Source organism: Brachyhypopomus gauderio, chromosome 9 (genome assembly GCF_052324685.1).
Source record: "Brachyhypopomus gauderio isolate BG-103 chromosome 9, BGAUD_0.2, whole genome shotgun sequence".
Classification (NCBI taxonomy): domain Eukaryota; kingdom Metazoa; phylum Chordata; class Actinopteri; order Gymnotiformes; family Hypopomidae; genus Brachyhypopomus; species Brachyhypopomus gauderio.
In genome coordinates, this window is record NC_135219.1 from 14230029 (window position 1) to 14244085 (window position 14057).

At 45.0% G+C, this 14057-nt stretch overlaps 1 protein-coding gene and 1 long non-coding RNA gene across 7 annotated transcripts in view; one reads left to right on the forward strand and one right to left on the reverse strand.

The window, feature by feature from the left end:
* enah (ENAH actin regulator) overlaps positions 1-14057 on the forward strand; it is a 72869-nt gene that overhangs the window by 28424 nt on the left and 30388 nt on the right. For all 6 annotated transcript variants that reach the window (XM_077017421.1, XM_077017420.1, XM_077017417.1 and 3 more), the window contains exons 2-3: positions 8451-8616; positions 12918-13101. In XM_077017421.1, the coding sequence (XP_076873536.1) occupies positions 8451-8616; positions 12918-13101 (350 nt within the window). The remainder of the gene's footprint in view (positions 1-8450; positions 8617-12917; positions 13102-14057) is intronic.
* Positions 9174-10639, reverse strand: LOC143523168 (uncharacterized). The gene is made up of 3 exons (XR_013133238.1): positions 10459-10639; positions 10180-10376; positions 9174-9987 (listed from the first exon to the last, which is right to left on the reverse strand). It is a non-coding gene; the product is annotated as an uncharacterized LOC143523168 (long non-coding RNA).

The following is a 14057-nucleotide window of genomic DNA, read 5'->3' on the forward strand; positions in this document are numbered from 1 at the left end:
GCATGAATTGCTCTAAAATCTCCTGCACTGACTTTGGACTTGATAAATATTTTTCTCAGTTGGTCTTATAATGGTATAATATGAGATAATGATTTTGGGTTTTCATTGGCTGTAAGAACTGGCTGTACGAACGTTTCACTTTTTGTATTGAATTACTGAAAAATGAACTTTTTGATGATCATTTATGATGCACCTGTATGTTAAGGACTGCTTATTGTACTTCCAAACTCCTGGCAAAGAGAGACAAGCATACAGTTAAAAATTATTTACACCAACCATCAGTCTCTATATTTGTATACCTTGTCGCAATTGATTCAAATTAGGGAAGTTTGATTGGTTAGAATTTGGAAAAGGGGGAAAGTTTTAGCATTTCAACTTAGGTTTGTGGAGTTAAAGAGCAAACATTGCTTGTCAACATGCAATGTTGAGTTTTGAATGTGGAATAATAAAATTGTCCTGATCTTGTATGGTGATTCGTGCTTAATTAATCTTCGATTAAAAGGGTAGACTGGTCAAAATCTGGCCCACGCATGCTCCTAAATTTAGATTTCTATTCGCATTTAAAAAATGAAACGTCTGGGCATTTTGCACGCAGTGTAGAGCTTTATTAAACCATGCACTGGTGGTTTTATTTCATGTGGATCATTTTGTTGGTGCTGACTCGACCTGCAATCGTAAATTAATATTTTATAAACCACTCAGAGTAGCACTAAAACTACACATTTGACAAACATCCTCAAAACATGTTAAATATGTTTCTGGAGGTTTAGTGCAAAAGTATTCCTTTAAAAACCTATATGTACTAAATTGTTCAGGTTATAATTTGGGTTTAAGTAATTTTTATTTTGTTAAGTGTTTACTTTTTTGATAGTAAATAATACTTGTTTCGAGTTTCTAATCCTATATATTACTAGTTTGTGTAATAAACGGACAGACACGGAGAGAGAGGGAGTGTGTGTACACACTAGCAGCAGTCTGGTGGGGAAGCGAGGTCCTTCTCTCTGGGTTTATGCTGCGGGCTTAGGTCAGCTAATTACTGTCATTTATAGCAACAGTACCTGTTAATCCCAGCTGGATTGCTCTCTGATTACATGTTGAAAGTCCAGTTACTTTTACTAACTGGGCGTTAGTTAATGTTGTATGTCCAAAAAAAGTTCACACACATTGATTTACCTGTTTCTCTTTTTAGATCAGTCTAAATTATTCATTCATATTATAATCTAGCAGAGGGAAATTATGAGGTTAAATTTAGCCTAGCCTTTTTTTTTCTTTTTTTTTCGTTTTTGCAGGTGCTTGTGACTGGGGGGGAGAAAAAACGATGAGCACGTGGGACTTTGAGATGCACTATGCTAAAGTATTAAGTAGTGTGTGCATAGTACAACCTTGGTACAAGATCCCATTGGAGAGACTATTTAAAAATATTTTTCCAATTGAAATTTACATTAATCTATTTAACTTCCCAGAACCATAACATCACTCTTCATTTTTAATTGGCCTTGTGCCTTATGATCAGTGGCTCATTCTGCCATGGGGCAGGGTGGAGGCTCGCCAGATGCTGGTGGTGCTGCTTGGGTGGAGTCGTGCTGCTGGGGTCGTTGCGCTCTTGTCGTCTCGCAGTAGGGCCCTTGAGCAGCATGGGTGTCCCCAGGACTGCTCCTGCGCCAGCTGTCCCTGACGGTGTCCCATGAGCTGTCCTCCGTCCCTGCACCTGCTGTGCACGACTCACTTTTTAGGGTGGAGTATTTTTAAGCCCTTGTGCTGACGCCAATGAGGTGAAGAGGTGGGGTGTCTGTAGCACGTGGGGGGGCCTCCAGTTTCCCCATGAAGGCGACCCCTGTCACTGTAATTACTGTGAGGCACCCTGGTGCTAATGGTGCCGTGACCCAGAGCAGTGTAGGGAAACTGAGGGCATGGGGTCTTAACACATGCAAACACTTAACAGGTTTCACACCAAACATGGTGGGTGTTTTTTCTGAGTCCAAAGGCCCACGTCTCCAGTGGCTTGGGTACATTAGAGAGCCAGGCCACGTGCACGTGAGAAGAGGGATGTACGTGAGAAGAGGGACGGTGATTTTGGCGTTTCCTTCATCCTCTCGCGTTATCTTCCTTCCAGTGTTATGGAGGACCCACACACACAAAAACCCGCCCACGTACACAGTGTTGCTAAGGTGATGGCTGTAATTCCTGAGCCTATAAAAAGAGCAGAGAAGCACAGAAGCTCGCCAGGGAGGGCCGAATCTCACGGGTCTTCATGCCTGTAGCAAACGACTGCCCTTGCCAAACTGTTACTAGCACAGTTCTCTTTCAAGGCTGCGTCCAGGAGGACCATGCACTGGCACGTGTGGGTGATGGGTGTCGTGGTGAGTGTGGTCCCATGCTGATGATGAGACACCAGCTCTCCTGCTCTCTGGATAAGCGGCGCAAGATGTCTTATAGAAGCCTAAATTAAGATTACATTAACAAGGCTTCTTCCCTTTCCTATGAAGAATACCTGCACAGGTACACTGCAAACGTGCATGCGTGTAATGGCTGGTCGTCGTGTGATGACCACACCATGCCAAAGTCCAAGGTACAGATATATTTACATTTATGTGTACTGTATATTCAGTATATGCCAGAAATGTGTTCTAATCTGGCGAGTATGTGACAGTGGGGGTGTGATCCTATTTCCAGCACTATACACTGCCAGCACCCCAGAACCCCCCCCCCCCCCCCCCCCCCCCCCCCCCGAGCAGGCCTTCTTCTGCTCAAGCCATCTCAGTCTTGCAGGAGTATGGGTTTAAAATAGCTCTTGTCGTTCTCACGCTCGCACGGCTAGTAGAGTAGGTGAAACAACTGGGGGAGTGTTGGAGTGTTCATTCAGAAGGACTAAGTGTTCGCTGGAAGCCGAATCCTGTGTGTGGAGCAAATGCACAGAGTTCCAATGCTTATCGATCGTTCCAATGCTTATCAATCGTTTTTCTCAAGAAGATAATTTGCCTAAACATTTTTCTCAACCATATAATATCAGGGCAAGATATGTTCCCACCAGAACTTTTGTAGTATTAAGTGGTCGAGCAAAATATAGTTGGCGAGTTGCTGATTTTAGCTTGGATTTATGTTATGAAGAATAATGGCACCCAGTGGGGCAGGTATCACGTACCATGTTTTCATGTAGTAAGGAGAAGTGATGGCCTTTTTGAGGTTTGCTGTTCTCTGTGTGATTATCAGTCTAATCCATTCACCTTCCCAGCTCATTCAGGCATTTCTTTATACCGAGTATATTTCCTCTAAAACACGATACCCTACTGAACTTGGTTTAGGTGTAGGTTTCATGTTATGAACTTGTTCTGAATAATCACCAGTCTCCTTTCAGTGGAGCTTCGACACCCTCACCTCCAACTCCGAGAATGAGCCGAAATTGTAGTGCCAGTTTTCAGCCATTTCTTTTCCATTGACACTTCTTGCCACTTGCTGCCCCTTGAAGCCCCACTTCTTTACCCTTTTCATGTGACATCCTTTTCAAACTGCCCCCTGTAGACTTTCATCTCCTGGGAGGAGAGCACAAACTTGCTCTGCTCGGCCTGCCTGGCCGGGCTCCATGTGGGCTTTTGAGATGTGGATCTGCTGCAGTTTCCCCTGTGGGGCTGACTGGAGTAGAATGCTGACACCATGGCCTTGTAGCATCCAGGAGCCTTGAATTCTCCCTCCGCAATGTTTTGCACAGTAAATCCACTCAAGTAGTTGTGGCAGATGTGGTTGGTTCTGGCCAGGTGCCTGTTGGTCCCAGTACAGTTGATGGGTTGATGTGGTCATCCTGACTTCCTCTCCCAGACCTCGGCTCTCTCAGAAATACCACTTTGTTGTTTGTGGAAATATTTTCTTCTCCACAGTGCTGACTCACTGACGTAATGAGGACAACTCGGTCGTAAATTTTGCAAAACAAGTTCATAGGTTTTGACAAAAGTGTTGAACAGTTCTGCTCAGGGTAATTAAATTCAGTAAAAAGACTGACAACAGCTCAGCCTCTGCTTTGGGATTGCTTTCGCTAATAATGTTTGTGTTTGAGAACAACCATTGGACCATCTGGAGGAACAGACATGGTTTTTGTGAGCAAGCAGAGGACTTCTGGCCTAACATGAACGTTAATGGATAAACCATATTTTTCAGAGAGAGCACTGATTGAGTCAGGGAAAGTTTTTGGCTAACTTTCTTATAGTTTGGTTTTATTTTTTGGTCATTTGGGACCAGTGGAACTCTGGAAGCCTGTTTTTCATGTTTGTTTTGGTTCACATTTTGCATGTTAGATTTCTGACTTTCAATTTAGGTACTTGCATCACTCATATGTTTCTAAACAGATTATATTAGTTGCCCTCTAATGTATTTACAGTATATATCGTCTTTCTAGGCTAATGCTGTGACTGTGCTACAGCTGCTGTGTGCTGTGGAGACTCTCCGTTTTGGTGCAGTGAGAGGCTTTGACAGGAAGTGCTGGTGCTGCAGGAGGGCTCTGCTCTCATTTTTTAATAGATTTCATGTCCAAATTAAAACATTACTGTAACATAAGGGTGTAAATCTCTTCCTTTAGAATATTTTTTTTATTTGATTTGACTCTGTAGGAAACAATTGTAGCCTCAAATTTTACCATTTTCGCAAATGTTTCAGAGTTATGAAGGGTTTGGTTGTTGGAGTATTGTTGGTATTTCTACAGTTAGCACAGGAACTGAAAACCCATCTGTCAAGGGATGTTCTCCATGATACAGGCTTTAATCTCATCAACAGGGCCTATCAAATACAACCAGAGGGTTCATGGTGGTCAGATTGGTGTGATGGACTTGTTGATGTGCCAGTCATGTACAGCCAGGGGGATCACAGTTGCCAGACTGGTCCAGGACTGGTAGACGAGCTGGAATTAATGAATGAGCTTGCATCAGAACTGCTTATACAACATGTGAGTTTGTGTGTGATTTTTTAATTGTTTCAGCATATGCTGCAGGACAAACTGGGGGAAAAATCGATATGAAAAGGGTGAAAATGTGGATTTTGATGGAGAACTAGAGTGTCTTTGCTGTCTTTGTCTCCAGCTAAGGTGTTAAGGAGACTGAAAAGAGCACAGCAGGACGTACCAGCAGAACACTCCACCTTCAGGGGAGAACGCAGTCAGAATGTGTAGCCTCACTTGTGTTTTTTGACCTTAATCTGTTTCCAAAGCGAGCCACTCTGGGGGTGAGGGTACTCTACACTCACTGGACACCAGGTGCACCTGTTTAGCGGGGCTGTTTTATAGGGGTAATATTACCGGTTCTTGCCTCTCTGTTGCCCTGTGTAACTGTCCACTTGCTGGCCCATTTGTGGAGTGGTGGATTGTCCTCAACACAGCATTAACATTGAGAGAGTTGTGGCACTTCAGCTGGTAAAAGTGTAAGTTACTCCTGAGAGGTTGAATGGTCCAACACACACACACACACACACACACACACACTATGTGCTATGGTTTCTGTAAACTGTTAGAAACAATCCTTCCATGTCCATGTTGAGATGATGGCATCATGTAATTGCTGCAGATGTATGAGGTGCTCCAATGTGCTGAGAATCTCCCGCACTACGCGCATCTCATAAGCGCTCTAGTGGATCAAGATCCAGAGAAGTTGTCTTGGTTGCGGATCCAGTCTCAGGTGGCTTGTTGTGATATTTCTGCCAATAAAAGATCATGTCTAATCTAATAAAAAAGGTGCACATGGTCATCACTGATCCTCAGATGATGGGATTCAAGCAACGTCTGGGAGGCTCAGTGCATGCCAAGAAATCTCTCTCCACACCATAACACTACCACTGATAGCCTGAACTGTTGACACAAGACAGGATGGGCCCATGAATACATGCTGTTTACACCACATTCAGATCCTGCCATCTGCGTGCCACAGCAGAACTTGAGACTGATTAGCCCAGGCAGTGTGATTCCAGTCTTCGGCGGTACAGTTTCACTCTGCACTCACTGGAGGCTGTTTTGGGCAGACTGCAGTGGAACTGGATGTGGTCATCTGTAGGTACAGCCCGTGTACCTCCAGGTTCAGAAGAGTTGTAGATAGAGATGTTTTCCATGGTTGTGAAGTGAGGGTATTTGAGTAACCTCCCTGTCAGCTCGAAGCACCTTGGCCTTTCTCCTCTGACTTCTCTCTACAAGACGTTTCCGCCCACTAGTGTTGCTTATTAGATGTGTTTTTGTGAGATTCTGTGTAAACTCTAGACGTGCGAGTGTGAAAATCCCGAGAGATCAGCAGTTTCTGAAATACTCTGACCAGCCCGTCTGGCATCAACAACCATGCTGTAGCTAAAGTCACTCATAATGGCCCCCATCCCTTCTAATCATGTGTGAACATGTACTTAAGTGTACTGATTGGCTGATTTGAATAATTACGTGAATGTGCATGTGTTTCTAACATTTTGTGTGCACGCTCGTGTTGTCTATCCAGTGTCTGGTGTGGTCTTAACACTCCCTGTCTTGGTGAAGTTTGTCATGGCGTTACAGACGTCACTAGCCTGGAGCTAGTGTGTTTCTGGTGTTTGTCTGCTTTTTTGTCACCCTTTACTGTAATGCCATGGTAACCTTATCAACCAATTTTTTTTTCCGTCAGATTTGTGAATGCTGCTGTAAGTTAATTTTAGCCCTAATCAGAAGTCAAGATTATTGTTTATTTATGATTAGTGGACATTTTTGCTTCAGTTAAGGTTAATTTAGTGAAAAATAAAATTACATTATACACATCTGGGTCAGCACTGCATGTGACAGTCATCCCATCTATATTCACTTTGCTGATAGTGTTTTTACCTTGTGTGTGCAATAGGTACTTTGACAGACCTGTCAGAGGAGTCATTTGATTTATTTAACCAGTGTAGATATGCTGTTGCATTTAACCATTTAGGATAATTCATTTCTGATCTGTCACATGAAGTGTTTAATCGGTTTTATTAGATTTTCATTAGATTTTTGTTTTCATCAGTGAAGCATCAGTGTCTGCTGGAACACTACAGCATCAGCCTGAGCAGACACATCACTGCTCCAACTTTCCAAGGAAATAAGTGACGTCCTGTGACCGTCCTGCGTGATGCGTTTCACGTGTCTAGAAAGTCTGGAAAAATCTGAAATTTACAAGCACCAATTTCCAGATGTGAAAAACTACATAAATTCAGAAGACAGTTTGGAGGGGGGAGGGGGAGGCGTATTTTCTGGTTACATAATAGTGTCGATATTCCAAACTTCTAAATACACTTGATAATTAAAGAGATGGCTGTGTGTAGCTCTTCTGCTCTGTGCTGTGAGCTTCTGCTGTATATCAAATTTCATCAATGTGCAGTTCATGGCTTACACAAATAGCCAATAGACCGTTGGAGAGCTCGGTGTGCGTTTGTCAATGGCAGTGGATCCACTCTCACACGATCAAATAACCGTCAGATCAGAAATGGCTATTTTAACGAGGCCTCCGCTCGTTTTTGGGTTTTTTTCCCCCTCAGTGCTCATGTCCTGACACTGTGTCTGACTCGTGAGCAGCTGGCAGGGTCTCCTTCTGTCGGGCCACTCTGCTCTGTATTTAAAGGCCAGCGTTTGGTCTCTCTGGACAGTACTGTTAGTTTCACCCGGGTCTGCCAGGAGGGGATCTCTGACTCATGCCCGCCACGCCTGATTTTGCTGACGAGCAAAATGGGCCTTTCTAGCAGTAGCCAAGTCCGCTGGAATGCTTCATCATGGACAGTGATCTGGAGGACCTGCTGTTTAGATGTGTAGTACAGTCCACGAGTGTGAGGTTGGACGTTGGTGAATATTTGATTATTCAGTTCAATTGGTGTCCAGGAAGGCTGAATGATGCGGGGGGGGGGGGGGGGGGGGGGAACTGTAGTGTGTTTTGCGGCATTCCTGTGTGTCACACACTGAGTTGCATGGCAGGTACGTCTGTGAAACCGAGTCACCCTTTTGTCTGTAATCCCAGCAAGGCCAAACAATAATTAAATTGAGCCAGACATATCAAAGCTGGTCAAGATGAAGTATGGCAGTAAAACCTCCCGAGTGAAAATGGGGAAATTCTATACCTGAATTTGTTTTTGTCAGAAAGGTGTTTTTTATTTTTATTTTTATTTTTTTTAAATAGCATTTACGTGTAAGCAAAAACATCTGTGTTTTGTCACTTAGGCTGTTCGTGGAGTTTTGCCATAATATATGGTCCATCTCTAACAGCAAAAATATAATTTATCGGTACTTTGTTCCAACAAAATGACTCAACTAAACCGAAGCAATTTGTTCTATTAACTGTACGGCTCCATTTGCTTCTGGTACAATGTCTGAGATTATGCAGGGGAGAGAGAAGCACTCTATTCTTCCTCATGAAACCTCACTACCAAGTGTCCATCTACTGACGTTAAAGACACGATGCCCTAACTGCACTGACTTGTTCCATTTTTTTGTTCTTTTTTTGCAGTGAACAAAGTATCTGTCAGGCGCGGGCTGCCGTCATGGTGTACGATGACGCCAATAAGAAATGGGTTCCTGCTGGCGGTTCTACAGGTTTCAGCAGAGTCCACATCTACCATCACACTGGCAACAACGCCTTCCGGGTCGTGGGCCGCAAGATCCAGGACCACCAGGTGAGCTAATGTAGTCCGAAAGTGCTGAGCTGAAGTTGAGACCTGCTAGACTGAAAGTGCCTCCGTCACCACCTCCATCATATCTCCATCTCCCACTCTGCATGGCTGCAGTCTGAAATGGGTTTCTTGTCTGTTGGAGAAGCCCACCGACTGCTCTCGCCACCGCGAGTCACAAAAGCTCGCTAGGTTTCTACGACATTTCAGAATGTTTCACCTCAAAGGTCAAAGCAATAAATGTTTTTTGTTTTTTTTTTTTATTGTTTGGAGACCCCATGGCAGCCGTGACTGTGTAGATCCATATTTAGTATAGGTTTCAAGATCTATAAGCCTGTGGACTTTTGTGCAAAGGACCAAACGCTGAGTTACAGACCTCTGGCTCTGGTGTTACATTCTCTGCACTTGTGCCATGTTCTGAAAGAGAGACAAGTAAAAAAAAATCCCAGAACTGAATTAATTTAGTGGTCACACCTTTTCTTCTTTTCTTTAGTCAGTGTCTCCTGTGTGTTGTCAAGGTGTTTGTGTACTTTGTCATCTATCATTCTCGGTATCTGAAATGATAACAACCTGCTCCGTACTAAACTTCCCATTTTAATTTGGATTATTCAACCAGCAAAAAAAAAAAAAAAATTGTTTGGTCTCTCAACTGAAAATCAGAACACTTCCTTTATTTAAAGTACAGCACCTTCATGACATGGAGTAGCTTAAGAGACAATATCCATGGAGGCTTCATGCCAAAACATGCTTTCTTGACCCATTATATCTTGTATCTTGTATGCCTGCGGTCAGATAAGGGGCGTGGTGATGTGGTTGAATAAGGGGTGTGGTCGAATAAGGGGTTTGGTCAAATAAGTGCACCTGCGCTGGCCGTGTTTGTGATTGTGAACTGGTGTGAACTTTTTTTTTTGTCTGACCTCTGCAGGGGGGCCACACTGGGAACCAGTTCTGAGCTGGTAGTTGCTTAGGTTGCTTAGTTGATAGGTGCTTAGAAAAGTAAATATCAACAGACTCGCACAAGGTCATCAGTAGAGTGGTGTGTTTCTCTCAATGAGTTTTGAAGGCATGTCTACTATGCTGTGCTGGTTGTTTCAGGCATTCAGGTGTCACTTTCTTGACCCTTCGTTTAGAAACAGGTTTCGTATGTCCCAGTATAAATGAGTAAGACTATTAGATGACCCACGTCCTGTTCTGCATGCTGTATTAGGCTTCATGTGAAAGCAAAGCTCTGTGTGGCGTTCTCGATCAACTCCATCTGGGGAGATGTGCTGATTACGCTAGTTTAGGAGAGCTGTGCTGTGGGGTTTGCTTGGCCGCTGACTCCTGTCCTGAAGGGTGTAGACCTCCGGTCGTTGTGAAAGTGCAGTCTGTGCACAACTATTTAGGGAAAAGAAACAAAAAGTAACGGAAACACGAGAACAGGAATGAATATGTGAATATTACGGTCATTAAATCCTGTAGGACTGAGCCAACAACACACACAGCTGTGCGAGTGTCAACAAATCTAGAAAGTATAAGTGAAACAGTCTATTTTGAGTTGGTACACTAATTGTTTCCTGTGCTCATGACCTCATTTCCTGCTTTTGTTTCCGGCGCTGGAGGTGATGAATGCTCTTGGTAACGAGGCTGTTGCTCCATGTTCTGCTGATGAGCGAGTCTGGTCCATACTGGTTTGGCTTTGCTGGCATGTTAACGAGCCAGTGATCTCCCAGCACAGCTGTGTTCCCATGAACCCATTCCTGTGCTCGGTGGGAGTCAGCAGGTTCCTAGGGGAAGGAGTGGCATTGCTTACACACACAATACATTGTTACAGGTGTTTATGAAAACAGAGAATGGACACCAGGTTACCCCTCCTGTCCTGCAGGCAGTGAAGATAAATGTGATACACCACCCTGCAGAAGTCCTGGCCACCAACGGCATTGAGAGCCGTTTGTCTGGGCACCGATGAGTCCTTGAATGGAAAACTTCAAAATGCGATAAAGCATTCATGAAACGAGTTGTTAGGGGGGAATAAAAAGGAAGACGTTTAGTGAGCCTGTTTTTCAGAGGGAAGTGCAGGTAGCCGGCATACCCGGCTGGGGACGTCCGCAGGACGCACCTGGAACGGCACCTTTTTGACTCGGAATGAGAACTTTGAAACGCAATTAAAACGTACAAAACCTGCACCTGTCAAAGAGCCAGCAGAGCAGCGCCTGCACTCTGAAGGACCGAAGCGGTGTTCACTTGCACAGGGAGGTTTATCAAGTTGATCGGTTCTGCCCCAATAAATAGCTTTAAACTCCAAACTTAAAACTTTCTTTGAGGATCAAGACTTTTGCACGGTTTCCGTGTCGCATGAAGGTTAGTATTGGTGTTCGGGACTACCAGAGTAGGCTCTGACGTGGTGTGTGACGTGTCCATGGCATGCCCAGGAGGTGTGCAGGTGCCGTTTCAGACCTCTGGTCTGGTTTAGCTGTACTCCCTACTGTGGAAGGAGAAAAGCCATGAAATGTATCTGCAAACAGACCTCTGTAGCACCTGAGGCCTATTTGAACAAGCCTAGTTTCATGGCAACAAGCCTAGCATGTCACTGGCATCCTTACAGACCATGAATGTCACTGCGTTGAGAGACCCGGCTCCACCCAGTGAGTTGCTTCTGATTCCCTGATTTGCCAATGAAAGGCTCCTGTTGGAGGTGGATCATCACTTCTGATTCCCTGATTGGCCAGTGAAAGGCTCCTGTTGGAGGTGGATCATCGCTTCTGATTCCCTGATTGGCCAGTGAAAGGCTCCTGTTGGAGGTGGATCATCGCTTCTGATTCCCTGATTGGCCAGTGAAAGGCTCCTGTTGGAGGTGGATCATCGCTTCTGATTCCCTGATTGGCCAGTGAAAGGCTCCTGTTGGAGGTGGATCATCGCTTCTGATTCTTTGATTGGCCAGTGAAAGGCTCCTGTTGGAGGTGGATCATCGCTTATAATGCAAGCTCCATGCTCAGGTTCTCTCAATCACTTGACCAATTTATATATTTATATAAGCTTATATCTTATATTCTTATCATGGAGAACTTTTGAAAATCCTTAACTTCTGTATTTGTACTCAAGATGTCCTTGCACTGCTGTAGCCTAGTCCTGATTTGATCAAGTCTTTGAAGGTCTTCCTCTGTTAAACTCTTTTCTTGTTAAGTCACTAGAACAGCATTATTACTAACATACTAGCATTATAAAATGCTCTCCCGTCTCCCCACGCTCCCGGAGTCACTGCTGCGTTTGCTCCTGGCTGCTTCTCGCTCCGGTCTCCGTTCCCCAGCCGTTCTTGTGCTTCTACTGTTCGTGAATAAATTGCATGTTTATGGTGGGCCGTCAGAGTGGGGCGGGGCTCTGGTTACTGTGGGAAGCCCTCTGATGCCTGATGCTCTGATGAGGCATCCCGAATGCTGTTCATTAGGGTGGAGGAAGGTGGTGCTGGTACTCTCTGGGTACTCGCGCACGCACGTGTTTGACTTTCGCAGAGTGGGCAGTTGACGGATTAATGACCTGACTGTCGTTATCGTGCTATACTGTACTACTGGGTTAATTCAGATGTACTGTACGTGATTTTGCAAGAATCAGAAAGCGCCTCAGATCTGAGGCAGATGTGAATGAAGCTAGGCTCTGAAACACTTCACGTTCTTATAAAGACACCTGATACCAGGTGTGTTAACAGGGACTATGTTGTGATGGTTGAATGTATCTTAGATTTACCTTGTACACAGAATGCTAGACTATGAGGCCTGACTGCAGGGAATGTGGTCATGTTGAAAGAACCGATCTGATCTTCCACCACGAGACCCCTGGGGAAGCAGCAAAGTAGCAGTGTGGATCATAATAAGTCCATGTCATCATAATTCCAGTTTACGATGGGAAAGTTCATACCGTGGATTTTTCATATCGGGCCTGGCGTTATATCACTGCAGCCGTCACCATCACGACTGCTTTATAAGTATTAGAAAATGTATAAAAGTCTTAAGGGAACAGGTTTTTTTTTTTTTTGCTTACAATGGAGTATAACTGCATGCAGTTGGGCTTTTTATTTGTAGCCACTGACCTTTAACCTGCAGTGGAGGAATGCCTCGTGCAGCAGGGCTTGGTTTTTCTCGATGAAATGCAGAGTCATCATTTCATTACTCATGCATGTCTGACCCTCCTCTTGCCCACCAAATCCACCCTGACCCCCAGAGCCCCGGGAGGCTTTGCCAAAAGCTGCTGTAGAGTCAAATCGGTACGATTCGAGAAATGGAGGCCTGGAGGGCGTGTGCCTTACCTTCTTTGTGTTCATCTCCTCTCCACAGGTGGTGATCAACTGTGCCATTCCCAAGGGGCTGAAGTACAACCAGGCTACACAGACCTTCCACCAGTGGCGCGACGCCCGGCAGGTCTACGGCCTGAACTTCGGCAGCAAAGAGGATGCCAACGTTTTCGCCAGTGCCATGATGCATGCCCTGGAGGTGCTCACCACCTCATCTCAGGATGCAGGTGAGCCGAGTGAGGGGTGGGGGCGGGGCTGGGGGCGGGGCTGGGAGAATGTAGGCGTTTTCAGCCCTGTGTGGGGGTATTGTATTAACAGTGTGGCTGCGAGTGCCACGATAGCAGTGTTATACGGTGATATTGCAGTGTAATAGAACATGGGAGGCTTGGTTGGTTATCCTGTCATTTATACTCTGCTGGAAAGTAATTTGCTTACGTTGAAAATAATTAGCCATTGTTTGAGCTCTGGAGCAGTATGCCTTGCAGAGCAGAATCACGCTTTTGTCTTTGTTCAGTGAGGTCATGTGTTTAGTTTCTCAGACTGTTGTGGCCAATTAACTATAATTAGACTGACTGGGGCTGGTCACTGGGGCTTTTGCGTGCATGTGTGTGTTTGTGTTTTTTTTTTTGGGGGGGGGGTTGTTTCTAAGCATTTTTAAAGGTTTCTGGAGTGGTTGGGTGTGTGCATGTGAGCAGTTGCTTAAACCTGTTATTTGAGAGGGCTGTGTTTGTTTGTGTTGGGGACAGAGCTCTCCTGTCCCTGCTGCGTGGGATGGTGGTCCCAGGACGAGGTTGCAGTCATTCAGAGTTCTCTGTCCACACGAGGTCAAGCTCACGATTAGAGCTGCGTCTCGGGCGGACATAGGAGACATTGTTACAGTCCATTGCAATTTCCTTCCCTGTGGCTGGGAGGGCGTCCCTGTGTGGCCCGGTTGGTTTTGAGCTGGTTGGTTCCGAGTGTTCCCCTTTTGTGTCACTTTTCATGGCAGTATAACTAAATGACCACGTTACCTGAGCAGCAGTACAATACAGCCGTCATGGAGAAGCATTTTTGCAGGGGCTGCTACACCATGTCTGGTATCTCCTGTGTGAACAGCAGGGGAAACACTTGCTGAGCCGTACGCTGGGTCTGTTCACCCCGACAACAAGTGAGCACTGTGATCATTTTAAACACTCCTATTTCC